Source organism: Simochromis diagramma, unplaced genomic scaffold (assembly GCF_900408965.1).
Source record: "Simochromis diagramma unplaced genomic scaffold, fSimDia1.1 OVJJ01000361.1, whole genome shotgun sequence".
NCBI lineage: Eukaryota > Metazoa > Chordata > Actinopteri > Cichliformes > Cichlidae > Simochromis > Simochromis diagramma.
Genome location: NW_024386860.1, coordinates 9,497,044 through 9,524,506, shown reverse-complemented (window position 1 = coordinate 9,524,506; position 27,463 = coordinate 9,497,044). Strand labels below are relative to the sequence as shown.

Below are 27,463 nucleotides of genomic sequence, written 5' to 3'. Positions count from 1 at the left end.
CCATGTCTTTCAACATCTGCACTGCCTCCTCTGAATGTCCAGATTCATCAAGTCATTGTTATCAGTGAAAATAGCGGTAGCTTCAGGTTACACTGAGCTTCACTGCTGGGAGAAGCTTTTCCACAGAAAGCCAGTGTGTCTTTCATTCAGATTCAGTTAAATAAAAACATCCAGTGGAATTTGGTAGCTCATCAGCTGATTTACTCTGACCTCAAAGAGTTATTTATGATGTACTTTATTAAGTCAAGGTTACAAGGAGTGTATTTAAAATCGCCTCTATGTTAAACACACATCACTGTAAGCTCTCATAGTGCCAGTGTGAGCTCCTCTTTCTGGCTTTGTTGCCAGAACTTTATGGCTTCTGCCATTTTGGTTTTTTGGAGCGGGAAGTGATCATATTTAGACAAGAGGGTGGAGTGCTAACCTGGGAGCTAACGCCACCGAGCTTGTTTACATACCAGCCTCAATTTCCGGGGCTGAAAATTAAAGAGCCACAAAGTGCCAAGAGGAAGACTTCCTCTACTTGGCCACATGTAACAAAGCTCCCATGTTAAAATGCCCAATTTTCATGTTTACAGCCTGGTCTGTGCAGATACTGTCCCCCGTCACAACAACACTAGAGATGGTGAATTTCAGTATAACTCGCCTATCTGGATACTGGAGTTCGGCGTGTGGGTACTTTGATTGGCAGCTGTAGCTGACTGGTGTTTGTTAGGATTCACCTTTGCTCCTTGAAGTCACTTAACTGGATCTCTTCACTTTTTTAGTGTCCTTTGGAGTATTTTTAAAGGCTTAGTTGTATGTGGCTTGCTGTGCGGTATAGATTGTCTGTTTATGCTTCAGTTTCTGTGAGCACATCAGGGCTTGTGAGATAACAAAGTCAGTTTTCCACTTGGTTATATTGTAATGTGAGAGCTGGTGTGAAGCCTGTTGCCTCTGTTTGCATGCTGCCTTGTTCAAATTAGGAATGAACAGCTCTCTTTGTGGCTCACAGATGTCCAGTGTTGCTGCATTTGAATGCCCATGGATACTTTCTCAGCGTGTTGTTGCTTTATACTCATAGAGATATAACCATGTAGACTCTTTGTATCATCAGACTGGGAGGATTTTTGAGGTCAAGTTAGTGGGAAAAATGTCTCAGTAAAGCAAACCTCAACATCTGTATGTCTAATTCCCTCATCCTTTTGTTTTTTTTTCACAGCTATTTTAGATTTAGCTTGACCCTGATATCTTTTCTACAGCGTTTTAGACTCTCATACTTTATGTCTAATGTTTTGTATCCACCCTATTTCATTCATCAGCTGGCTGTATTTATCTACTATGCTGTGTGGAAGCCACAGAAACAGTGGGTGACCCTGGATGAAGGCATCTGGAACAGCCCTCTAACCTACAAGCCTGAATGCCGGAACGAGGCTTGGCGCTTTATCTCCTACATGTTTGTCCACGCCGGGTAAGCATGTGTAGAGCTTTTAGATGTGTTAATTACACGAGTGAGGCTCTAATCAGTGCAAAAACCCCCAGAAAAACATAAAAAAAAATGTGGATAAAACTCACTCACGGGTGGTAATTAAACCCAGCGGTCACTTTTGAGATTGCAGGTTTTGCCTAAAGCATCCTGTCTTGTGTTTTTTTTTTTTTTTTTTTTTTTTTTTTTTTTTTTTTAAATGTTGAGTTTTTAGCTGCAGCAGTAGCACTTCAAAATTACTCACCACAGAGGTGAGTAATTTTTCATGAAGATGGATAACTAATATTATCCCAGCTGCCATGGGGTGAGACTGGGGGCACACCCTGGACAGATCAAAGGTTTATTACAAGGATAGCACAGAGAGAGGCAGACAGTCACACCTCCCACACCTACAACCAATTTCATTTTGAGCCCCCCCAAGAGGAAACCAGTACAGGCACATGGATAGCATGCAAACTCAAGTTGAGCTTCAGGTCATCTTAAAGAGTTGCATGGAATCTTGGTAGTAATTGTCTGGCATGGCTGTAAAACCACTGCAAATGTACTGGATGCAGCAAGAAAGAAGTCATTAGTGCATAAGCTGCAGAAAGACCGGAAAACCAAACATCATGACTCCACAGGAAAGCTATTAGCAAAGAGGAACAACACTCTAACCAGCTCTGACTGAAAAAACCAAACCCTAAAGCTCAAGGCGGGTGATATTCTGTAACAAAAACCTCTGAAAAGACCAAAAGCAACAATGAAGTGTATGCTGTGTGTAGACAAAATCATATAGAGCTTATTGCCGTGGACACTCTTATTGTCCAAAACTATTAAAAATACTTACCTGAGGTGTGTTGTTGCCCTGGCTTTTTTCCCCCCCATGAATAAACGCACTGTATATTGCTTTGAATCTGGCCTGCAAACTGCTTTAGTATCCTTCTGGAACAATGTGCAGAAACAAACAAACCAAGTTTAGTCTCTTAAAGTAACATTTGTGCAACTGATTTACTAATAAAACCAGTTTAAACAGGCTTAACACTTCAGAATGAGCGATCTAAATAAGGACTGCCTGTGTTCATGCTATTTTGTCCATCATGCTGTCCTGCATCTCAATGGCCAACTACTTTTTGCCTACCTTGTATTTTCTAGTGTGCAGCACATTTTGGGCAACCTGTTGATGCAACTGGTGGTAGGAATCGCACTGGAGCTGGTGCACAAAGGATTTGAAGTGGGGATGGTTTATCTTTCTGGTGTTCTTGCAGGTGAGAATTACCTTTTTTCTTTCACTTAACAGCCTCAAAACAGAGAACCACCTGCTGGTGGAATACTGAAAGAGGATAGAGGACACACAAAGTGCCATGATGGTTTAGTCTGGCTTTAAATTGGATTGCTGCTATGTCCCTGAGGGTAATCTGGGACTATCGTCCAGTTATAATCGTACAAGTCTGATGTTATCTGCCCAGATGTGACTCTTAATCCAGGTATAGGTCCTTAATCTTGATATATGATGTCCAATCAGGAATATTCTCCACTTGACAAACTTGTGTGGAATAGTCGTTGCAATGGCGGGGCCAAGCCAAAGCATCACGATGTCTACTTTCCTAGGCAGTATGGCAGAGACTGCTCTGTCCATGACCCCAGTCCTCTGGGACTCTAACTACCAGATGTCAGCAAGCCTCCCTTCCTGAGACTCAGTCTTTCTGAAGTTAATTTTCCTGTTCATGTTCGTGTTTGAGTGTTAAAGCTGTGGATGTTTCTCCCTCAGGGTCTCTGGCCAGTTCTATTTTTGACCCTCTCAGTGCCTTGGTGGGGGCTTCTGGGGGTGTTTATGCCCTACTCGGTGGTTACTTCATGAACGCTGTGGTGGTAAGTTCATCAGCAGTTCATCAAGAAATCTGTATTTTCTTTTCATGTGACAATGCAATATGGTGTAGGTAGTAAAGAGACATGATCTACAGGTTAGTCTTGTAGGTAAAGACTAGAAATTGAAGTAGTAATGTTGAATTTTGTCAGTGCATATGCCCCACAGGTTGGGTGTCAGAAGAGAAAGAAGAATTTGGGAATAAGTTGGGTGAAGAGATTTAAGTCAGAGCGGTAGATATTGGTGATTGGATCAGGCTTGAGTAGATACATAGCTGAAGGGAACAGAGGTGAAGTGTTCATAGATGTGGTATCAAGGACAGAAATGTAGAAAAACAGATCGTGGTGGATTTTGCAAAAAGGATGGAAATGGTTGTGGTGAATACCTACTGCAAAAAAAACAACAACATATGAGTGGAGGAAGGTGCACACAGGTGGACTGTATCTTAAGTAGAAGGTGCAATCTGAAAAAGAGGAAGTAGTGTCAGGGGGAGAATCTAACTGGGCAACATTGGATGGTAGTCTATAGGATGACTTTGGAAATCAACGAGAGGAAGTGAGTGATGTGTTCATAGCAATAGTTCGCACAGCTTGTTTAATTAAAGGGAAACTATTCTGTTCTTTTCCTTTTCCATGATTTTGTTGTTGGATGCAGTGGTAGTAACTTTACATAGTGAACAGTGTAAATTCTTTTTAGCCCTACATTGGGCCTTAGGACAGTCCCTTAGTTCATCCCCTCTTTGAAACAAGCCATTTTAGGTTCAGTCCTTTTAAGGCAGCTTTCTTATCACTGGCTGACCTCTGCAAACAGAGCGTTTGTGCTAGCTACTGACAGCCACTGCTGTCTGCCTGAAATGACCACATTCAAGTTATCAGCTTTCATTTTACATCATACAAAGTGGTCATGATGAAACGGAGCATTTAGAGCTCAGGGAATGCTTTTGGCCCATAAGGATTATTTGTACATGTGCTGACCTCATTAGGTGAATCTTTATTTGATATTAGCAATTTAATTTTTTATGACCAAAAATAGAGAAAAACAAAATAGCTGTACATTTACATTTCTGATCATCCAATGCCCCTTTTACTTACAAATATATGGCAGATGTAAATTACTGTGTTAAGTTTAAATCTAAGTATTGATCTGGTATTTGCTTCAATCTACAGAATTTCAGAGAGATGATTCCTCTCCTTGGAGTGTTTCGTATCCTCTTCATTGTGGTCTTTGGTAGGTTCTCCTATCTGTGTTTTGGCCTGTTTGTGTTTTTGTACCTGAGGAAATTACCTTCAGAAACATTTGATTTAAAACTATTTGCTTTTTCCCAGTTGGTTTAGATTTCGGGTTTGCCTTCTACAGAAGATTTGTCAAATATGAAGATGGTTTACAGGTATGATTTTGCTGCTGCTGTGCAAAAGCCATAAACAAACAGGGCCTTTTGTTAATCTCCTCTGACACAGAAGATGCCTCAAGACAGATCCAGCTAAGTCAGCTAACCTCCCCCAGCAGCAAGCTTGTTTTGTGATAGCATTACTTCCTTGTGGCTCCAGACGAGCTCAGTAGCTCTTGCTGAAACTTGATTATTCATGCCGATACACACTCCTCTGTGCAAAACATGCCAAAGCTTTCCACACAACCAGAACACAATCTTTTTATTTGGTTATTAAACTGGTCTTGCAAGTTTTCTGAGTCGCTTTCCAGTGGGGGGTGGGGGGCAGTAGCTTGACTACCTTGTAAATGGAGTGAAAGACTAAATGTAAAACCCGTCTTTCCTCTTAGGTGTCCTTTGTTGCTCACTTTGGAGGAATTGTGGCAGGGATGACCGTCGGCTACGTCTTCTTCAGTGCTTACAATGAGAAGCTACTCAAAGACCCACGTTTCTGGATTTGTATAGTGGGCTACACAATCTTTGTTCTCTTTGCTGTGTTCTTCAACATCTTCCTTTCTCCAGCCCCGTAGGAGCATGAAGCTGCACTCAGGTCCTGTTTTAAACTCTAAAATTCTTGTGTCACTCAGGAAGCTGATTTTTACTGATTTGTTGTAGAGAACAGTTACTTTTCAGGGACCCGAACATTGACTTGTTGGGTTTTTAGCCTTTTTTTACTTTGAGCTCTCTTTAGGGCTGAATTTGTGTGAAATGGCTCCTCCTGCTGTTTATGTGTAGTGTTGCTTTTAGGCTATGCAGATGAAAATGTGCCCATTGAAGCATTAATTTTGAACATGATGGGGCAGTTATGTATGACTTAGTTATGTATGACTTAATTAACATATGTGGTTTACTTTTTCCTTGTGTGCTTTGTTTTGACTTTCTGTATTTTCCACTGTGTTCTTTTTATTTGGATCATTGAGGACTGCCATTGATCCACTGTTCATAGAAAAGTTTCTTACACTGCTTAAAAACACTATGCACTAGAAGAAAACATCATATTAACATCTGACATCACATTTTAAGAGTTTTTATACGTGACAGCCATAACTGTATGTTTACATTGATGTAATGACTGGAAGAACAGGGTGAGTGTCCTTAATGAGTCTTCTTTAGCTATGAAGCTACTTTACTATCAAGCATGTTATTTTTAAAAATGTACTTTTTTTTTTTAACAAAAAATATTTTTTGTTATTGAAACTGTAAATTATCTAAGATTGTGTGTAAACTATGACAAAAAGACCAAACAGACCTTCTACACTCGTGTTTTCATAAATAAGTCACATTTGTAGATTTATTTTGTGTTCCACTTAGTTAAACCTGGTTTTGATCAGGTCCGCTGGTGGTATGCATTTACATATTCTGCTCTGTGTTCCAGATGTTGTTGTGGGGTAGATTCATCATCCCTCCTTAATATCACCATAGCCTGGGTCAGATATAGATACAGCCAGTAGGTTATCTACTAAGTGATCTGATTTAAACGTTTCTGGGTAATAAAGTGTTGGAATTAATCTCCCATTTATGTGCAGATGCGTGATCAAAATTATGGTTTTTAGAGAATCATTTCTGAAAAGTTCTCCCTTTGAAATATTGGAGATGTACTGAAGTTTCTCCTCAATAAATTAAACGAGATCAGTCTCATACAGCAGCGACCCCACCAAGAACAGTTACAAATATGACCAGCAGAGGACGTACTGTGCCACACTACTCAGTAATGTCTGAAAAACAGAATAGAAACAAATATACAGACAGCTCCAGGAAACAGCTGCTTATATGGCAACTAATCTGCATCTGTACAGACAGTAAGTAAAAAACAGGTTTAATAAAAATAATACATTTAAAAAAAAAAAAGCTTAATCTTCATTTGATAATTAAAGCTAAGCACAGAGTGAAAAATCCAGTCAGAAACATCACAAAACACAGACATGAGCTACACTAGATGTAAACATTTTGTCAGTATAACCTCCAGTGGGAAACCTATTTTATTTCAGGCCAAAGTCAGCAAAGTATGTTTTGGCCCAATGCAGGCACACCTATTCTTACCTAATGCACTAATATGTGACACTAATGTTTTTTTTTTTTTTTTTGCAGTTTTGATAGAAATAAATGCAGACACAGGGGGAAAAAAGTTTAAAAAAAAATAAGCCCAAATAAAATCCAAAGTATAAATATTGCATTACTTTAGTGTTTTTTAAAGCTCTGCTACATGTGGAGAAGTTGCATTAAGACAGATCAGGGACTAATATTGCTAAATCTCACCTGATTGTTGCTTATTGTTGCGGTTAAATGTAATGTGTAGAAATAAGCACATCTGGGAAATTAGCACACTGACAACATCGATGTGCAATTCAGAAAACTGCTGAAGTTTAGAGTTGCCGGTCTCAGGTTCGCCTGCTGCTCATGTTACCACTGATGTTTCTTAGTTAGAGGAAAGCAGTCTGATTTGCCCCTCAGTCATGCGACGATGCTGGGGCAGAGGGCTCAGGTTGGTTTTGTGTAATATTTTTGATACTCTGCTTACATTTGGCACTCTATATGAATCTGTGCCAGCACTCTTATGTTTAAAGAAATTAAAGACTCATTTAAAAAAAAAAAAAAAAAAAAAAAAAAAAAACCCACAGCATCCTCGATCCACCTACTGACATCGAGCATCCGAAAGACGAAGAGGATGGTGAGACATATTTTCCTATGGAAGTGGAATGAATATGCACCAGCTCTAAAATCCCCCAGAGGAAGTTCCAGCCTCTCATCTTCACTCTGCCACGATGACTGATAGTAATTCAATAACAGAGAGACATTAACCAAGTAAAAGCAAAGAAAATCTGCTGAATTAGTCCAAACATCAACATTTCCAAGGATAAAATGTCACATTTGGAGAAAATGGACAGCAAAGATGATTTCAAATATATGGCAGATGTGATCTCTGGACAGGTCGTAACCCTCTTCAGCAAATCATCATATGCTTGAAATCATCTTTGGAAATGCAGCTTTCTGCAAACGTAATGTTCTCTCCTTGTTAACATTTCATTTTGTTAAGCTGAGATATATTACTTCTTGACAATACCACTGTTAACTACCCAAAAAAATTTATACTGTGCACCGTTAGTCTAAAATACTGCTGCTAATGTTGCTGTTTGAACTAATTCAGCAGATTTTCTTTGCTTTTATTTAGTTACTGTCTGTCTGTTATTGACTTACTATCAGTCATCATGGCAGAGTGAAGATGAGAGGCTGGAACTTCCTCAGGGGGATTTTAGAGCTGGTGCATATCCATTCCACTTCCATAGGAAAAATCTGGCTCACCATTGTGTTCGTCTTTAGGATGCTTCCCCTTATGGCTGCAGTTGAGAATGTGTGGCTCAATGAGCATGCCGACTTTCTCTCTAATACCAAGCAGCCTGGGTGCAGTAGATCCACTACTGGGTGCTGCAGACCATTTTTGTGTCTTCTCCCTCTCTGGTTTCCATGGGGCATGCTCTTGATGGGCTCTGGATACTAGAGAAGGGATGGCAGAAGAATAAAGCTCCCCTCACTCCAACCGGTCGCGGCAGATGGCCGCCCCTCCCTGAGACTGGTTCTGCTGGAGGCTTCTTCCTGTTAAAAGGGAGTTTTAGAGCTCAGGATATGGCTTCCTCCAACTACGAAACATTAGTGGTAACAGAAGCAACCAACGACTCTCAGATCTGCAAATCTAAAAATCATTACAGGACACAGCGGTCCAGCCTATAAATGCGCTTCTTTTACATTGAAAAACTTTACACCAGCTGATTTATTTTATTTATTTTTTCATTTATTTAGTAAATTTAGACATGTCTGCACTGGGTAGACATAGGTGAGCTGTGAGAACGGTGCTTTGGCTGTTTTATTCATTTAAACCCTCCTCTACCAGTCGTTTAATTTGCGCATTTCCAGAAAAAAATCTTGTTAAACAGAAGAACATCTGATTGGAAGTTTTCTAATGTAATTTCAGGTTTCACAGCATCTGGACTGGATTTTAAATCTTAAATGACACATTACTATAAGCACTTATCTGAACAAAAACAATACTGTGAGTTTTCTTCGCCCGTTTCACAGTTTTGGTTTTTGTATGCACTTGGAGAAATAGGTTTTTAAGTGTGGAAGAAAGCCTAATGTGCTCTGGTCCCCAAGTGCTTGGTGTTTTTTTTTTTGTTTTTTTTTGTAAATGTGTTTTATATCTGGTTTCTTTCAGCGGGTGACTGAGTATGTGTGTTAATGAGCCTACAAAGCTGTAAATGACCACAGTAACTCTGGTGCATTACAGAACTCACTGATAGTTTGCTGTAAATAAATTGATTAAAATCGGAAAAACAAACAAACAAACAAACAAACAAACAAACAAACAAACCAAAAAACACCAAAAAAAACCAAAACAAAAAACAGTGATTACAAGGCCATGTTTTATTTTAGATGTGATATATTTTTGTGCACCTACACCAGATTTTTGTAAATAACACACACATACATTGAGCAGTGTGTGTCCTCTTAACAAGACAGGAAAGTAAAAACAGCTTAATGACTGCTGTCTATTACTAACCCACTCGTCATGCTGAAAGTCAGTTTCTACTATAAAGCTATACTAAAGACTAAATAAACCAAAAAAAAAAAACCAACACTTATATACATTCATGTACAAAATAAGTTAAATCAAAAGTAGTAAAGTAGAAACTGAGATTTACAAAAAAGACAAAACAGCAACATAAAAATGTTTAGTTTTCACCTAAGTGTTGTCTCGCCTTCAATTTTTAAAGTGATAGCAACATAGAAACAAAATGCTGTTGGGGTCTAGTTAGCTGTGCCTCCATCTTCAGGTACGGATTCATAACGCTGGAGCTAGAGAGACAGAGAAGAAAAAAAAAAACCCAAACATCTACATTAGTCGAGTTTACAAGCCTTTCAGGAGCTCCTTGTGTCCATGCAGACTGTCAGATAAAAAAAATAAATAAATAAATTACACACTGTTACAGACAGGTATCAAGGCATCATGGCAGACAACACACTGGCCCACGAGAAGCGATACAACACTCATACCAGAAGCCTCGGAATAGAGCTGTACCACGACAAAGGTAGGACGTGGAACATGATTGAGGTTTGCTTCTTTTGTCCTTACTAGTCTGGACACACTACAACATAACAAAATTACCAGACAGTCACAAGGAGTTTTTGAGCAAATTCCTTTTCATTGCACTTCAGGAGATTATGTGATTGGTATCGGAAAGAATGTATGGAAAAGATTACATTGAAAAATTATGCATGATCCAAATTTTTCCAGCAAAACAGTTTCACAAATATGACGTTAAATATTGAAAACAAACAAACTGGGAGGCATCAACTGCATGTTTTCAGGAAAGTATCACTCGTTTACATTTGTAACGCTGGTTAAAACTTGTTAATGCTTCAATCGAACACACTGCTCCAAGGTCATGGGGTCATTTTGTCTCTTTGTCTCATTTCAAGTTATGTTGGATATGTCGCGCTACTTTTGTGCATGTTAAAGTTTGTACTCTGAACTTTAGAATAATTGAAGACTAAAAGGTCTATTTTTGTGTTGTATTAACTTATGTACTGATGAATTGTGAAATCATTGCACAACATTTTTTTGCTTTTTATTTCAACTTTATTCTGGCCAGCTGTAGGACACCATGTCTTCTTTGCATTCTGTGTCTAATTATAATGACTGTGCTTCAAAAATCTTAAAATCTAAATGAGGTTTAAAAAAAATAAAAAAAAAAAAGAAGAAAAAAAGTCTTCTTTTTACAAACCACTGGAGGCTTACCTTTGCTTTAAGCTCTTTATTTTCCCCTGCCAAGCGTGCACACTTTTGCCTGAGATTAATCACCTCCTGCTGCAGAGCCTCAGCATCTTCTGAAGTCTGCCCAACAGCACCGAGTTGCTGCTTGACAAATCTGGTAGAAGGAGTCAGTTAAAGAATCTACAGCGAGTGTAATTTCTGTTCAGACTTGTAGCTGGGAGGGAAAATATCAGCTGAAGGTTCACCTCAACACACAGATCATAATGTTGCAGGCTCATAATGTTCAGAATCAGCTTGTGCGATTAGAAGGATACTCCAAAGCATTGTTGGGCTTTTCTTGTTGTTCATATAGCGACACTAGAACTGAAGACCAGGAGGGGAGAGAAAAAGAGTTAAACTTTCTACTCATCACTGACTGTCAGTAAATACTTGGATGGACTCTTAGTTCTGTTTACTTGACCTCTGATAACATAATTTGTGAGTTAAATGGCAAATTTGGACTGTTTACTCAAGCAAAGTCCTTGTACTGTGCATTTACGTTAACTCAAATTATAATCTAATGAATTTGAGAAGTTCGGCACCATTTCTTACAGTGAAAAACAAGTCAAAAATTCTTAATAGGTGGAAAATCCTGCAAAAAATGTATGTTTGATATCTTACATTCTCTATCAACATTACATTAGCTATCAATCCATGTTGTTAAGATGTGTTTACTAAAAAGCCTGACACTGGTGAAAAGGTTTTCGACTTTATGATTTTCCCTCAAGGCTACTTTGTGTCAGATAATAATTTGCAGCGCTGTCAGAAGAGGGTCTAGCTTTCAGTTGTGCTCTGCAATACTTTGCGAATAGCTCCCAAAGCTAGTATAATGACTTTAACAGAAAAGAAATGCACCTTACCACTAGTTAGACTGTCAACAACACCAGCTTTCTCCAAGTATCTCCTAAACTGTTCCCTCTTGGGGTCTGGACCCTGCTGGAGGAAGAAAAATAAGACATTTTATTACCAGCTAATCATAAAGTACCTTTAAGCTGTCACGTCTTGCCTAGTAGAGTGGGCCAATATGATTAAGAGTGTTCTCACTATTTGTAATTTCCTCGTATTTAATGCCCTGGACTTCAAAGGTGTAATAAAGAAAGTATAATTTGTAGCCGTAGCTAGTTTATTTACGTTCTCCAAACTCTGTTTACCCACAAACATTTGCAGACCCCCATCACCGAGAAAGCCCAAATACAAGCCGTCACAGGTGCGATGGCGACCTCCCGATGAGCCTCCCTCCCTGCTAACATTAGCTTAGCTAGCTTGAAACACAGGACATGAAGCGGGTTCTTAAAAACAGCAGAGTAAAATGAATACAATGACAGCACACGCGCTTACTTTATAATGTGCCATAGTAATGTCGGTTAGAAAACTGCCTTTTTCGTGTAGACAGCTCCTATATTTAGCGTTCCGCTTAAAATGGGAGCACCTAACTTTGAGAATCAGGTACACCGCCGGCCGGGTCGGTAAAAGTTTACTTTCGTTTATCTTCTTCGCTCAACCAACTGCTCCGCAGAGTCAAAGCTGCATTCAGGAGCTCCTCGGGAATATAAGAACGTGCAAAGGTTCCTCGTCACGAAACCAGTGATAAATTCTTACATATCTCTATTTCTGTTGTTTTCCCTCTTTTACAAAGCACTTAAAATTGCACTCTTAGGCCATTCTGCGATTGGAGGGCAAATAATGCGCCAAAACTGCTAAACAAAACAACAACAAAATAATATCATTATGTGTTTAGGAATAATAATAAATAATAAACCATCAAAAAATTAGATGTGTCCAGCTCAGGCAGTTTTTATACAGATACACTAGGTACACCTTTTAAGAGTTATTGTAGTTGGCGTATGCTATGCGGCATTGCATAGGCAATATAATTTACACAACAATGGATTTATTTACTCAACATGGGTTATTTAATCTGTCCTGCAATTGCGGAAAGAAATAATTCCTACATTTCAGAAGGCTCCTGAAAGCCTTTGCTTCACTGTAGCAGGCGCCTGCTTCCATCTGCTGGTAACAACACAGAATAACACCATAACCGCTCACTCTGTTTGGTTCGTCTTCATTAAATGTTCCCTTTTAACCCAAGATCATTTGTGACTATTATTTTAGTCCACAAAAAAAAATACTCTAGGTGGTTTAAAATAGCTCATTTAAAAAAAAAATTAAAGGTTTTATTTTCTCCTCTTTCGAGCGACAGTTCACAAAACAAGTCCGAGTACTAGTCAGGTGACAGCGGTGAACCTCATTAAAGTGGCAGGCTGCTCGGCCAATCACCTGTCGAATTGTAACCCAAGAAGCGAATCAGAATCAAAGGGCGGGACTAAATGGTGAGTTTTTTTTCAGGGCGAGAGGAAATCCTAAGGAAATGTGTGGGATCACGCTCTGCGTTTCCAAGTAGCTCAGGCGTTATTGACAAACTATCTCCATCGGGTGACGTTACTTCATGGTGCCTACCAACGGCCCGCTACAAACAAACAACTAACCGACAAAGTAAACGGGGGGAATAAGGGGGGAAGCGACCGTGCTTAGGACAAAATGTCGATTCAGTACGAGGTGGAACAGCTGTCTGACAGCTACGGGGTTGCGGACTCGTTTCCCAAAGATTTCGGTTATGGTGAAGAGGAGGCCGACATCGAGGACAGCCCGGCACCGTCCGACAGCAAACCCAGGATCCTGCTTATGGGCTTGAGGAGAAGCGGCAAATCGTCGATACAGAAGGTAGGCGGAGATGTTAAACTGTTAGCCTTCCGAGGCGAGCGCCGCCTGCCTCAGCCTCACGCGAGTATAAACGGGACGTTAGCCAAAATAGCTACCGAGTTGGGTTAGCATGTCGCGAGCGATGACGGTTATCAGTCAGCTGACAGTGTGCTCAGCTACGTAAGAATTGAAGAAATAATAACAATCATAGTCATAAAGAAAATTTGTAGAAAGCTAATGGTCACTTGGTTATCTGTGTGAACTAACGCCGGTGTTTCCGCAGGAGTGAATTATTAACCAGCTGAACAGAGGCGCTCAGTGCATCTTTAATGGTGCGTGTGTACATGCAGCATGTGACTGTTTGGTTAACAACTTATCCGACATGCAAACAAAAAACAGAAAAGAAAGTCTATGTCAGTCCCACCCAACTGTGCGGTATAGATTTGGAGTGTGCCTTTCACATGACATCAGAGCGACCACACCTTTCAGTCTACAAGCCATAACACTTCTTAAATCAGTGCAGCACGTGCCTCTTTACCTGAGTCGTACCCATTTTATCTAATTAAGAAAGAGGGATAAAAAATTTGTTCGGCCGCTACTTACCCCCCTCCAGTAACTGCCCCTGTGCATGATGGACTATTCAGACGCTCCCACACTCCCAAAAATCAGGAACAGCCAGGACTCCAGTATGCTCAAGGAAATTAAGCCCGCCGTATAGTGACACAGCTCCTTGTTAGTAGATGACCTCAGTAGCTGCTCTGAGATTGCTATGACCAGCGGCACCTGTGTTTTCACCTGAATTCCTAATTATTAATTTCATAAGCGGTTTTGGCCTTCCATTAAAGCATATTAATGACTGTCTATAAAATGTTTTTAAAAAGTGATGTTTAATTTGCTTAAGTTTGAAATGCATTTTTGTTTTTTTGTTTTTTTGTTTTTAAATGGCCAAAGATAATCATCATCCATAGATTTAAATAACACAGACTTTTTGCTAGCTAAATGCAGGGAAACGCCACCCTCACCCCACAAAGTAAAACCCTGTATGAGTGTAGATGACATTTAATATGAAGGCAAAACCTCTGTCAGCTTTGGTGACTGCTGTAAGCCTGGAGCCAAAAAAAGTTGATATTACAAGTTATGGCAGAGGCAACAAGCCACCAACGCCTGTGGAAACTTTGCAGTTGTTGGCAAAGGGGGAAGGCACGTTCTGAGGCAGTGAGAGAGAAAGAAAAGCAGGAGTGTGGATAACAGAGAAGGGACTTGTAGATATTGTGGGTTGGTGCTAGGGATGGGCTCAGGCGGAGGCAGATGACTTGCTGTGTTGATCCCTCATAGTAGGGCTGATGTTTATCCAAGGTAGCAAATCCTTTTTGTGATGTCGAAAGCGCTGGAAAAAAAAAAGGTTTATTTCCTTAAAAGAAAACAGGAAAAAAAGTTTTTAAAAAAAGTTAATATATGTAAAGAATAATAATTTTAAAAAAAAAGTTCATTACTAGTAATCCAGTTAACTACAACATAATTAAAAATAGGCACAGTATAAGGCGGAATGATAAGATTCTTTAAAAAAGTCCAGAAACTGAGTCTCAGTTAATTTTGTTAATTCCCCAAAGTATGGAATTGTAACTGTAAATAATCAAATGACCACAACCACCTGTCATGCAGCAAACCCTCAAGGCTGGTTCCACTTTTTCTAGTTTTTTTTTTCTTTTTCTAGTCTTTATTTCATATTTCATCTATAGGCTGCTCAGAATATGTTTCTTGGCCTGCCACTTTCACTGTTGTTGCACTGTTGTTTAATAATAGATTAGATGTAGTTGACCCTTCTATGATATTTTATTATTTATGTTCAAATCAAAGGGGGAAGTATGAAAAGACTGAATATAGCTTGACGTGCCGCAAACCTAACCTACAGAAAGTGCATGGAGAAACTTTTCTTGTGACGAAGCACACTTCTGTGCCAGTGCATATATGTGCACTTGCACTGTGTTTGCTATAATCCGTACACCCTCAAGTCGAAGATTAACATTTTGATGTAAGCTGCCAACTGGGCCCGAGAATCATGTGATTTGGATTTTTTTTGCTGGTTCATCGGCCAGTGACCTCAGTGGACGACACATTGATTTAAAATGCCAGCAGGGGAGCAAATACTCCTACCTCATCACATGTCCATTACATCTCGTTTTCTACCCTATTTGTTAAGCCTTCCTCTCATTAATTGTTAACTTCAGTTTAATGTACAGCAGCCACTTTACTATCCGCAGCGTGAAAAGCTGAAAAATGCTGACGAGAATGACGTGTTGCAATGGATCTGAGTCTGCAGTGTTTTGCCCTTTTCCCTCTTGTTCTACATGTGATGTCTGGATGATATCCTTGTGCTAGAGTAACACTATAAAGCAAATTACAGCACTGTTGTGATAATCTTTCACATGACTGCAATATTTTAATAATGGGATTATGGAACAGCCATTTGTAAACCACAAGTGAAGAAAACCTTACACGTGTCTTCACACATACAAATGTATGGTCATCAGACTTAAAACGTTGCTGGATGACTTCAAGTTTGTTTAAATTCACACCCGCAACAAAAGTTAACAAGGTTATTATACTGAAAAAAATTTATTTACACATCTGTTAGACCCCCTCTTTATGGCCACCTCCTCAAACTCTTCCGTGAGGACAACCATCTCAGTTTAAACATATCAAATCTCCATGAATCTGCCCAGGGTCTCCTTTTGGTAGGACATACCTGAAATTACTCGTCTAGGAGCAACAAGGCATCTTAGTCAGATTCTCAAATCACCAAAGTCCCTTCTTTCAGTGCGGAGGAGTACCAGCTCGTATGTGAGCCCCTTCCAAATGATCTAGCTCCCCAGTTTTTATTGAAGTATTTATTCAATATAAAAATAAAAACTAGACTTTAGAAATAAAGAATTGTAATAAAATAATAAAACTAAATTGATATCAAACACTCTTGATTTAAGAAAAACATACTTGTTATGTCAGTGGCAGTTAAGAATTGATTGCAGTATTGAAAATTTGAAGAAGCGCATGTTTGTCTAGTGACTACAATGATTAGCGCTGTATCCTCTGTCCCCAGTATTTCCAATAAATAAAGATGAAGTAACGAGAACAGACAGATGCATTTTTTTCCCAGCAGCTAGTGTCAGAATTACCACAGATTTGTGGTCACTGCTATATTAAAGTTTCAGTGACCCTCTTACAAAAGTGCAATTTCTCATAATCCCACTGTTTGCTGAGTGTCATTATATACCAGTTTTCCCCACTAAATTTAATTAATTAATGTAAATCCGGTTCCTCACTTTAGACTCTGTTTGTATTTATTCAACTGAAACATGGCATCAATTTTCATTTCAGGTGGTATTTCACAAAATGTCTCCCAATGAGACCTTGTTTCTGGAGAGCACCAACAAGATCTACAAGGATGACATCTCCAGTAGCTCTTTTGTCAACTTCCAGATCTGGGACTTCCCCGGCCAGGTCGACTTCTTTGACCCCACCTTCGACTACGAGATGATCTTCAGAGGAACCGGGGCTCTGATATTTGTTATTGATGCTCAGGTGAAGAGAAAAAAAAAAAAAAAAAAGAGGAAGAATTGTTTGATAAGATAAAGTGTAGAAGTGCAAAATCAGACCGCTTTCAGAATCACGACCACTTACATTTTTATTAAGATGAAACTGTACAGAAGAAGAAAACAGGCATCCAAGTATACACCCATTTCAGCACTGAAGAATGAGCTGGGTGATGAACAGCCAGAGTGGCTTGAATAAAAGACAATTACATGCCACGGCTTTTATGCCTGCGCTGTCCACATGACTCTGAGTGCTTTCAAGAAGTAATCTCAGCTGCGATATAAGCCACAGCTCATCTGATTGCATGGCTTTATTTGTGCTCAAGGTGCATCAGATTCAATTTGCTTCAGCAGTTGGTCACACAGTGATATGAGAGGAGAGCTGTTTTCCTTTTGCTGTTTTGGGAGGCGAGGCAGAGGTGCATTTCCTCAAACCTCACTTTAAACTGATGAGAATGTACTCCTCCATGTTATCTGAAGTGACAGCTAATAATTATGTTGGGCTTAGCTCACAAGACTGTCATTCTCACTTCTTTAAGAAGAAGCGCATCTTGATTTTCCTGTTTATGTCACTGTGATAACTTTTTTTGAAGGACGTTGTTGGATATTATATACACTCTTACTACATTAAAATATTTTCTCATAATGTTTTTAAGGTTAAAAAAGAGCAGATTATGGATGTAGTGTTCTGTAAGAATAAAGCAGCATGGTAGTATTAAAATTGTTAAATATTCTCTGCTACATGTTGTTTCTGGTTTTGTGTCCAGAACAGAAGATTATGCTTTAAATCTTGTTTTAGATTCACTTTGTGAACATGCCTGTTTTTGTGTCATCATCTTTGTTATAGGATGATTATGTGGAGGCTCTGAGTAGGCTTCATCTCACTGTGTCGCGGGCCTACAGGGTCAATCCAGAGATAAACTTCGAGGTGTTTATCCACAAAGTTGACGGCTTGTCAGACGATCACAAGATCGAAACCCAAAGAGACATCCATCAGAGAGCCAATGATGATCTGGTAGATGCCAGTTTAGAGAAGCTGCATCTCAGGTACGATTAACTTGTGATTATTTTTATCATCTGTAAAAGCCAGAATAAGAGGGGGGGGGGGAAGACATCCATCCTGTTTTATATTTGATTTTCAGCAAACAAAGTTTCACACACTCAATAATGCAATACAATAACTCTACTGTTTAACAGATTTAACTAATCAAGAAAACAAGCCACAGCTTATATGGCCATTAATAAGTTGGTACAGCAGTTAATCGCTTACTCCAAATCTCTCAGACAAAGCATAGTCTCTCAACAAAACTGGCTTTATTCAAGACAGTTTTAACATCCGTAATCACGTTGTCGTAAACAGACACGAGTAAAATACAAGTCGGTGCAGACACAAAAAGACAACCTCACTGACTGGTAATGACACATGAGACTGAGAGATGTTTTAACCTCTTCCACAAAAGTTTTATATGGTGTAAACTTGGCCCCACTCATCCTATTTGATAAAAATGGTTTAAGAGTATGGTATAAAATAGTTTAAAAATAGTTTTGGGTTTTTTTGGTAAAGTGCTCTTGCTTCAATCAGAATGGCTTTTTGTTTGTTTTTCCCTTTTTCAATAATTGCAGTAGAAAAGCTATTGGGATGGTTGTTTTTATTAATGTCATTTGGTAATTGGTGTTGTTGCTAATAATAAGGCCTAAAAATAGCTTCTGTTTCTGTCTTTACATATCCAGTAGTCTGTGTCTTCAACATTGTCTGCATAGTTTTAGTGTTCCTGTGAGATTCCTCTTTGACCTCTTAATGAAGCAACAGTGGCCTCTGCCACAGCTATCAGAGCTGTTGTGATTAAGGCTCCAAAGGGCAGAAAAACTTGAGATGCAGAAAGAAAGCCAAAGTACACATCTGCTGTTTGGTTCATCTTTGTGTGCACATAGCACACCATGGTTTGTTTGTTTTCTGACATAAATGCTAAAAGTTTTAACTTTTATATAGCCTGAGGACTAAATGTGTTCATTTAGTAGTCTTTAGATTGAATAAATGATCTTAAATTTTGTCATAGAATGCAATTAATACTTTGCCATTTCGCACAATGGATGTCATGGCTTCAGTTTTTTAAAATTCTTTATTTGGTTTGTTTTGATGTGTGGTTGGTGTCAAAAATTCACCATCATAGTAAATTCATCTTGTGAAGCCTCAAGTTACTTGTTTTGGCTATACTCATCCTACCATTTTGAAACAAGAGGAGGTAAAAGTAACTAAACAAACACGGACATTTGATACTTTAAGTACTTCTGCTTTTGATTCTAATGGGGACCATCATATGTATTTGTCTAGTCTCGTCTAACTCTAACCCTCAAAGAGTTTCCCAGTCTTGTTCTCTAAAACCTAAAGAATTATGGATTTGATCAACTGGTCCTGTAATGGAATTGACACCCTGCTAGGCTTGAGAGAGCCCGATTGTCCTGCGGAGACGTTTGCTGCCGGATACTCGATGGTCGGTTGCGTCGTGTCTAGCGACACTCTCGATGGAGGACAATGAACAACATCTACCAATTTGGAACCATGATGACAGAGTTCTGGCTGATTGGAGCTGGCTTTGACCTGGCTTATTGAAGAACAAGAAGCGGCTACAGCTGTTCAAAATCCCATAAGGCTGGCCGATATGATAGACGATTGGCAGGGCTGTACTCAGACTGTGTTTTGAACGCAATATGGATAAGATCTTGGAGAAGAACAACGGGAATTGACAGAACTGGTGACCAGTGATGGACATTAGACCAACTGTAAAAGTTGGATGCAGTTGTTCGCACTAAACCCAAACATTCACGATCTTCACTCATGCGGCCCCCCTGGCGCCAGCTGAAGGCTTGCCAAAGTTGAAGCTGACTGGAACAACAAATTCTTCCCATGATAACAGGATTGTTGACGGAACTCTTTGTCCCTCCTTCAAGGCCACCTGGGTCCACTGGAGACTGTTGACTGACGCTTAACCGGGCGTGGTGACGCTTTCTCTTAGCTGAACACAGGATACACACATGCACACACACGAAACACGTACACTGATACGCCCTCACTATCACCCTCCCTACCCCGGATCCAACGCCTCCTCCCATGCTTACCTCCCATCCGATGTGGACACCGGATCAGCTGGAGGCGCAATCGAAGATTGCAGCGGTCCCAGATCAGCTGTACACACTGGAATACTCTCCCATGTTGCTTGTCTGTATTTTATTGTGCTATGGTGTGTTGATATCTGTGTATTCCTGTATTATCCTTTGTGTTACACATTTCGATGTGTGTTTTTTTTTTTTGTTTGTTTTTTTCCCCCTTGCTACCTAGCCTGACCTGTCTCCCCAATGTGATGTTTGTGTATTGTATGTACGGTTGGCAAGGTCTGTCATCTCGGTTTTGGGCAACTGCAACTGACAAATAAAGGCTATCTAATCTCTCATCATCATCATTTACAAAGTGAACAATATGTTGTATTCATTAAGATTTGAAAGTAGTGTTTAAGACTAAACTTGTCAGGAAAGGGTTTACTTTGGTCATAGATCTGTGGAAGTGAATAGACATTTTGTCAGACAGTATAAAAATGTAGCGCAACTTCTTAATTTGAAAAGTAAAGTCAAGGCCAAAGTGTCTTAGACATGCATTGTTTCTAATGGCTACCACATGATTCATTTTTGTGATATTTTCTAGAGTCAAACTAGTCCAGAATTACTAGATACTGAAATTTATGTTGCAGCTCTAATAAGATGAGTTAATGTTAATTGCAGCCTTTGCTCCGACACACTGTATAAGAAATCTAAATGTGTTGTGTAGCACATTAAACAGTCTGTCGGGGTTAAGCCTGGGCAGCTCTACAGCAGCTTTACTGTTGATTTTTAGGACTGTGTTGGCACACTGTGGGGTGTTTTATGTGGAGTGAGATTGTTGTTTATTCCGGTTAGACAGCCTGAGCGGTCCTGGATATATAGTGGATCTCTGCCTTCTGCCTCTGGTGCTTTCTTCACCGTAATACATTGTGAAGTTGAGCTCCTGCCAAGTGTATGCAGACACTTCCATTTGGCTCACACCACTGTTTTCTCAGACACAAACTTTTTATTTATACAGCTCACTAACCAATGTCTATAAGTCATGTGCGCCTAGTTTTCAGCAGTCCTATGAAGACTGTTTTGTTTTTTTTATTTGTCAGAATTTTTTTTGCCAAGTTAGCATTAAGTTTTTATCCTTGTGCTTTTGTCTGAATCAGGCTTTAATGCTTTGATTCACATCTCTTTTCTACAATTCTGCAACTGTTTGTCATGTGATCTTGTGACTCTATGTATTTTTACCTGGTTTCATATGCATTTTGAGGAAGTGAGAAGTGTTTCCTACTTGTAACAGCTTATATGCTTCCTTTTTTTTTTCTTCATCATTCAGCTTTTACTTGACGAGTATTTATGACCACTCAATCTTTGAAGCCTTCAGCAAAGTGGTGCAGAAGCTCATCCCACAGCTCCCCACCTTGGAGAACCTCCTAAATATCTTCATTTCTGTAAGCACACAAAAACCAACCCTTTATGCATAAGAATTCTCTTGCAACTTTGTCACTGATGGAGTGATTTATGTGTGACAGCTTTCATGGCGTGAGTCATTGCCAGCACGGAAACCACATTAGTGTTTGCAGTTCCTCCGCTGTCCCTACAGCCTTTTCTGAAGATGTTTGTGATCCTCAGTTGTAATGCTACTTTGTCCCACACTGGTAGTAGTAGTCGCTCTGTAACTTTTAACTGTTTTATCTCAGGGTATGACTTTTGAGTGGAGAACAGCTGTTTCTTCCTTAAATGTACTAACTGGTTTGGTAAGATTTACTGTATCAAGGCAGTACATTCAGTAAACAAGTTCATATTTAGTTTGCCTAGTTTATTTTGGATGAGGTTTGGCTAACTAACAGTTACTTGCCTCTTTACTTATATGAAAAACATGTAAACAAAAACAAACAAAATGCTCCAAAGTTATTGTAAATTTAAATTGGCAGCATCTTCAAAACAGCTTTAATAACTTTTTGCCTTTTTAAAAAAATATATAAATGCAGGATTTATTTTACAGTTGTATTAGACTGCATCAGTTTAAGCTTGTTGTGTTATGAGTTGACAGTTGTCTTCACATGTAAAGCTTTAAGTATAAAGCATTGACTTTAGCTTGCTCTTATGACACATTGTCTTCATACCTGAGTTACTGTGAGATCTGATTGTGTGTATATATGTTATAATACACGATAAAATGACGAAAAAAGCCAGAACTTGCTCATTTCCCATTCATTTTGCTTTCATAATGTTCTCATAAATATATTAATTTTTTTTTTTTTTTTAAAAAACATTTATTCTCATGACATTTCAGAGTCGGCTCATTTTCTTTGCTTTATATTATTTTGCTATTTCAGGCTTTTAGACCATTTAAAAAAAACTTTTGAATTTTACAGCCTGATCATATACACAAATCAAAAATCAGATTTTTGTTTTGTTTGTTGTTTTTTTGGGGGGGTTTTTGCAGCCTTTGTAAAACAAACAAACAAACAAAAAATTAAGTTAGTTTATTCTCTCAGTAAGGGATCTGCTACCAGACATTAATTGTAACAGGAAGTAGCTTCCTGTTTCTTTACCATATTACACTTTTTGACTGCCTCTTTCTTCTGTCTGTCTTCTTGTTGGTGACAGAATTCAGGGATAGAGAAGGCCTTTCTGTTTGACGTGGTCAGTAAGATCTACATCGCCACAGACAGCTCTCCTGTGGACATGCAGTCCTATGAACTGTGCTGTGATATGATTGATGTGGTTATCGATGTCTCCTGCATCTATGGGTGAGTTTTGTGCTTTAGTGATGCACCAAAAGAGGTCAGAGTTGAGTAATGAGTGCTCCATGATTTGATAAACATAATTTTGGTCAGTGGTGTCTACAAAGTTAATTTTATATTAACTTTCTGTATTCATTTGCATAATAATAACTACCGTCATATTTGCTTGAATCTTTTGAAATCTTTTAAGCCTTTAAGAGACGGAGTTCACCCACGTGCTGTCTGAGGGTGCTTTCATTGAAGCACGACTTAATTTATGCACAATTAATAACCTCATAGACAAGCTGCAGTTTATTTCCCATTTCCTCTTTGAATGTTACAGTGTTTTGTTGTGTTTCACTAGTCTGAAGGAGGATGGCAGCGGCAGTGCCTATGACAAGGAGTCCATGGCCATCATCAAGCTCAACAACACCACTGTGCTGTACCTGAAAGAGGTCACCAAGTTCCTGGCCCTTGTCTGCATCCTGCGAGAAGAGAGCTTCGAGCGCAAAGGTAAGCTGTCAGATGACCTGTGATCCTCTGCTGCTCACTCGGCTTAATTTGGTTAATGGTTTTGGCTTGTGTCAAATGTCTTCATGTTTTCTTTCACTTTGTTTATCAGTGCAGTAATAGTGTGTGTCTGCATGTGTACAGATGGAGTGAAATTTGTAAACCTGGATGTTATCATGCACTAAAGTACATTACACAGAAAGATAGCCAAAGTTGGGAGTAATAAAAGGAAGCAGTTGACTTTCAAGCTCCAAAAACAGGAGATCCACCACTTACAATTAATTTAAATAGCAACATACTGGATGGCAGTTTGGGTGAATATCTTTGTGGCTTGTGATTGTCTGAGCCCATCTGCAGTTTGTTCCCCCATATTATGGAGAGTGTAGGAGAGTGGGTTTATTTTGATACTTAATTGTGTGTCTCCTTGAGAATTCAACACAGTCGATGAATTCTTGAGTGAAATTAAAAGTTTGTCCCATCACAAACTTTAAGCTAAAGCTGTTGTGCTAAAGGAAAAAGATATCAATTTGTATTTGAGACCCTGATCATTTAATAGCATGTTAGCCCTGAATCAGTTTGTGTATTCAAACAAGCTATGGGATGTACTATGAAGGACCTTCAACATAGCTGGGCTTTCTTTGCATCAGCTGGCTGGACAAAGCCTAAACCTCAGGATGTCACATTATGGTTGTGGGCTTTCTCTGCCTGTCTCAGGGTGCTTCAGGTTCTGTGAGTGTCACCTACTCTGATGAGAGACGTTATCAGATGATATTAAAATGCTGACAAGAATCTATAAGGAACATAAAAAAAATCTAACATTAAAATGCAATACCGCAGCAAACGAGATGAGATTAATGCTGCACAAAATCACTAATCTTGGGATTTAGTGCACAGTCTTAAAATAAACAATTCAAGTTATTTATTTTAATTCTTAGAGCACTCTCAATACTGCTGTTTATTCCTAATGTGATGGCTGCACAATAGAGCGCTGAAATTTTAAACATCATACATTTAAACATTAAAAGGTTACTGTCCCATAGCCTAACAAAGGACACATGGGAATAAAAGTTAAATTCATTTTACTGATCGCATACGTGTTCTTTTTGTTTGTTCTGTGTGCTAATTGTTAAAATCCCAACAGCAGTATAAAATATAAAAACACTTTTACATTTTCTGCATCACCAAAGGGAATGCATGCACATTTCAGTGAGTTTTGAGTTAGTGTAACATTTACTCAACAAGTCCACATATAAAATGTTCCCTTAGCAGAGGATCTATATCAAATTGTAAAGCTGTAAATACAGAAATCGTTGAAAACGTGCTGCTTCCAGAGTAATCTTTATAATTGGCAGTAGCATATGGCAATTCTATAGATTTGTAGACTTTCAGAAGCACTGTTACTACTACTACTACTGTTGAATCCCAAAGCAATACCCCAGTTTGGCAACTCTAAGCTTCAGCTCCCTCTACAGGATTGTAGTCTGGAGACTGGCTCGGCTACTTCATGACTTTAATGGACTTTAGCCACTACGTTGTTGACAATGTTTTGGGTCATGTCATGCTGGAAGAGCCATCCACGACCCGTCTTCAGTGTTCTGGCTGAGAGGAGGTTCCTGTCTAACATTATATCTTGCCCTGTCCATTGGGCCCTCAGTGTGGAGAAGTTGGCCTGTACCCTAAACAGAAAAAGCGTAATACTTCCACCTCCAAGCTTGACTGTGAGGATGGTGTTCTTTGGATATATTCAACATTTCTCTTTTTCCAAACACTGCAGTTCAAGTTGATGCCAAAGAGGTAAATTTTGGTGTCATTTGACCACAACACTTTCTCCCAAGCGTTCTTTGAGTCATTTAGATGTCAACTGATAAACTTCAGATGGGCCTGTTCATGTGCCTTCTTGAGCAGGGGGACATTTTTGGTCCTGCACGATTAGAATCTATTACAGCATACTGTGTTAACAATGGTGTTCTTGGTGATCCCAACTCTGTTCAGATGATTAACATGCTCCTCCCATGTAGTTTTGGGCTGATCCACCCCCTTTCTCATGATCCTCACCCCAATCCTGCATAGAACTCCAGACGGAGGGCGATTCATAGTGATTTTATATTTTATTCAATTTCCAAAAAACTGTACCAACAGCTGTCACGTTCTCACAAAGCTTCGTGCTGATGGTCTTGTATCCAGCCTTGCAGCTCTACGTTCTTGCTTGTCATGTCCTTTGACAGGTCTTTGGTCTTGCCCGTGGTGGAGAGTGTGGATTTTTTTGTTAATATTCTCTCCCTTGTCATCAAAATATAACTACCATTTAAAACATTAGTGCCAGTTCATTTCATTGGAAGTGAGCAAACAGTCATTGGACTGATCAGTTGTTTAATAATATAGTTTTTTGTTTTTCGCTTTCACAGGACTAATAGACTACAACTTCCACTGTTTCCGGAAGGCTATCCATGAAGTCTTCGAGGTGGGAGTTTCCACTCCGCGTTCAGCTGGTCCACAGGCAATGGGCTCACCCTGCTCCAAGGCTGTTGCACTCAATGGCACACCACGCAACACCATCTAGCTGCTGATGCAAAATTAAAAAACAAAAAGATGCAACAAGAAGGAAGAGGAAAGGAAAGATTAGGAAGGGCTCGGGAGCCTGTAGAGAAAAGACTACAAAACTGGGGCTCACCAGCGCACCAGTCACTATCCCATGCTCCCAGCACTTAAAGCACTGAGAAATGCCTCAAGCCAAGAGTGTGGGAGCAGCAGTGGAGCACAGAGGGGTCAGGCCAAGATGGACGATTGAAGGGAAATTCAGGCATCAGGTAAATGCAAAGCACTGTGTTAGCTTTGAGGAAGCCGAGAGACTAAACTGCACCTGAACAGGAAAAGGTTCAGGATCTTTCTTTGGATTTCTTAAAGCAGTCAAAGGCTGTGATAATTAGCTGCTGTTTCCTCTGTATGAACAATGTGATGTGGGGGAATAAAACCCTCTGTTATAACCTCTTCATATGGACAAACTGTCAGTTTGGAGGCTTCTGTCTCGTGATGAACCCACCCCGACCACTTCTGTGCTGAAAAAGACGATGGACGCAAACTGCTGGTCCAAACCCACACATGTTCAGAGATGGCCTTATGTAGATAAAGCTTGACTGTAGTGCAAGCTTTTTCTCTCACCACCATTCACCTCACCTTACCTGAATGCTGCCCAAAACTTGCTTTTGGTTTGACTTGTGAAGGGAAAATAAGGTTTTGTGAGCAGACTAAAAAGGGATTGTGTTGTCCAGTTAGAGTGTGTGTGTGAGTGTGTGTGAGAAAGGTTTTGATTAAATCCCAGGCGCGTTATTGTGAAGGAACTTAACAGAAAACGTATATATGTCCTTTTAGCTAAGAGCAGTTTAGCATGATTAAACTCCTGTCATTCAGTGAAAATAACTCTTCTGTGCTCGTGCTCCACTGAGGAACAGCTTCTGATTGACTTTATGATGAATAGAAAAAGGAGTTTACTGGAAATTTGGACATACACATTGCAAAAGCACTGCCACCATGAATGAATAGGAGTCAGTTACACTATACCACAATTTAAGAAAAAAATCTATTAAATTTGTTAAGTATGAATGAGGTGCAAGGTTGATGAACAGGTCAAGAAACCAGATGGACTCACGGTTTAGGATTGTCAGACTGGTTGCAGCATGCTTGCATGCTTTTCCACTCAGTCACAGTCCCACCAAAAATTATTAACCCATGTAGCAACCTGATTTAGTTTAGTCCTGATGAGCGGGAGTCACAAGAGCAAATCATTACTCCAAGCATGCATACATCAGTGTGTTTTTTTTTTTTCAGTTGAATTGTTCTCAACCAAAACATTGCTTCTTGTTTTGAAAAGGGGAGAGTGGAAATGGAATTAACAAAGAAAATCAAACTGCTAAAGTAGGAGAAAAAGACCAAATTTTATTATAATCGCCATTAAAATGAAATGCACTGTTCATGTCTGTATGTTTGTGTTTGCTTCTGTCAGGACTGAGAGGTAAAAACTCGTACCGGTTGCACCTAAAGATCGGGAATTTGACTCAGGAACCAGGATTACCACATTATCTAGCTAACTTTTCTGAGTAAAACTAAGTTCTAGCTTTGAAGGTGCCCCTGGTTTTATTCAGCAAAGTTATTCAGGTAATTCTGGTGCTCCTTGAAACTGGCCCGAGAAGTTGTTTCATTAGTCACCTGAGAATAAGTCGCCGCTTCATTGTTGCACATCAGAACTGTGGTGGATGATTGATTTCATGTAATGTGATGCTATACTGTGTGAAATAAATGAAAATTTAAAGTGT

At 39.4% G+C, this 27,463-nt stretch overlaps 3 protein-coding genes across 9 annotated transcripts in view; 2 read left to right on the top strand and 1 right to left on the bottom strand.

The window, feature by feature from the left end:
- rhbdl2 (rhomboid, veinlet-like 2 (Drosophila)) overlaps window positions 1–6,247 on the top strand; it is an 8,905-nt gene extending 2,658 nt beyond the window's left edge. For all 3 annotated transcript variants that reach the window (XM_040030391.1, XM_040030390.1, XM_040030392.1), the window contains exons 3-8: window positions 1,302–1,450; window positions 2,597–2,709; window positions 3,213–3,313; window positions 4,475–4,535; window positions 4,634–4,695; window positions 5,085–6,247. In XM_040030391.1, the coding sequence (XP_039886325.1) occupies window positions 1,302–1,450; window positions 2,597–2,709; window positions 3,213–3,313; window positions 4,475–4,535; window positions 4,634–4,695; window positions 5,085–5,264 (666 nt within the window). In that variant the 3' untranslated portion in view covers window positions 5,265–6,247. The remainder of the gene's footprint in view (window positions 1–1,301; window positions 1,451–2,596; window positions 2,710–3,212; window positions 3,314–4,474; window positions 4,536–4,633; window positions 4,696–5,084) is intronic.
- LOC120732646 (c-Myc-binding protein-like) lies at window positions 5,401–14,391 on the bottom strand. Of its 5 annotated transcripts, none has more exons than XM_040030397.1 (5): window positions 11,879–12,079; window positions 11,401–11,473; window positions 10,816–10,864; window positions 10,526–10,655; window positions 5,401–8,325 (listed from the first exon to the last, which is right to left on the bottom strand). In XM_040030397.1, the coding sequence occupies exons 1-5, from the start codon at window positions 11,891–11,893 to the stop codon at window positions 8,227–8,229; spliced, it is 366 nt and encodes a 121-aa protein (XP_039886331.1). In that variant the 5' UTR covers window positions 11,894–12,079; the 3' UTR covers window positions 5,401–8,226. The 5 variants fall into 5 exon arrangements, with proteins under 5 accessions (XP_039886331.1, XP_039886329.1, XP_039886328.1 ...); XM_040030395.1 differs by lacking the exon at window positions 11,879–12,079 and adding an exon at window positions 13,844–14,391 and having other exon boundaries at window positions 5,408–8,325; XM_040030394.1 differs by lacking the exon at window positions 11,879–12,079 and adding an exon at window positions 13,844–14,385 and having other exon boundaries at window positions 5,408–8,325; window positions 11,401–11,476.
- rragca (Ras-related GTP binding Ca) lies at window positions 12,864–27,463 on the top strand. The gene is made up of 7 exons (XM_040030389.1): window positions 12,864–13,261; window positions 16,616–16,819; window positions 17,678–17,877; window positions 21,251–21,365; window positions 22,528–22,670; window positions 23,008–23,156; window positions 25,559–27,463. The coding sequence occupies exons 1-7, from the start codon at window positions 13,079–13,081 to the stop codon at window positions 25,711–25,713; spliced, it is 1,149 nt and encodes a 382-aa protein (XP_039886323.1). The 5' UTR covers window positions 12,864–13,078; the 3' UTR covers window positions 25,714–27,463.

Bases quoted from the DNA above. Each gene is read 5' to 3' on its own strand.
- rragca (XM_040030389.1), top strand. From the start codon at position 13,079: ATGTCGATTCAGTACGAGGTGGAACAGCTGTCTGACAGCTACGGGGTT. The intron at 13,262-16,615 runs GTAGGCGGAGAT...TTTTCATTTCAG, and splicing joins GCAAATCGTCGATACAGAAG to GTGGTATTTCACAAAATGTC. The intron at 23,157-25,558 runs GTAAGCTGTCAG...TCGCTTTCACAG, and splicing joins AGAGAGCTTCGAGCGCAAAG to GACTAATAGACTACAACTTC.
- LOC120732646 (XM_040030394.1), bottom strand. From the start codon at position 13,870: ATGCACAGGGGCAGTTACTGGAGGGGG. The intron at 11,477-13,843 runs GTAAGTAGCGGC...TTCTTCCTCCAG, and splicing joins GGGGCAGTTACTGGAGGGGG to CAGGGTCCAGACCCCAAGAG. The intron at 10,865-11,400 runs GTAAGGTGCATT...CCTGGTCTTCAG, and splicing joins TGTTGACAGTCTAACTAGTG to TTCTAGTGTCGCTATATGAA.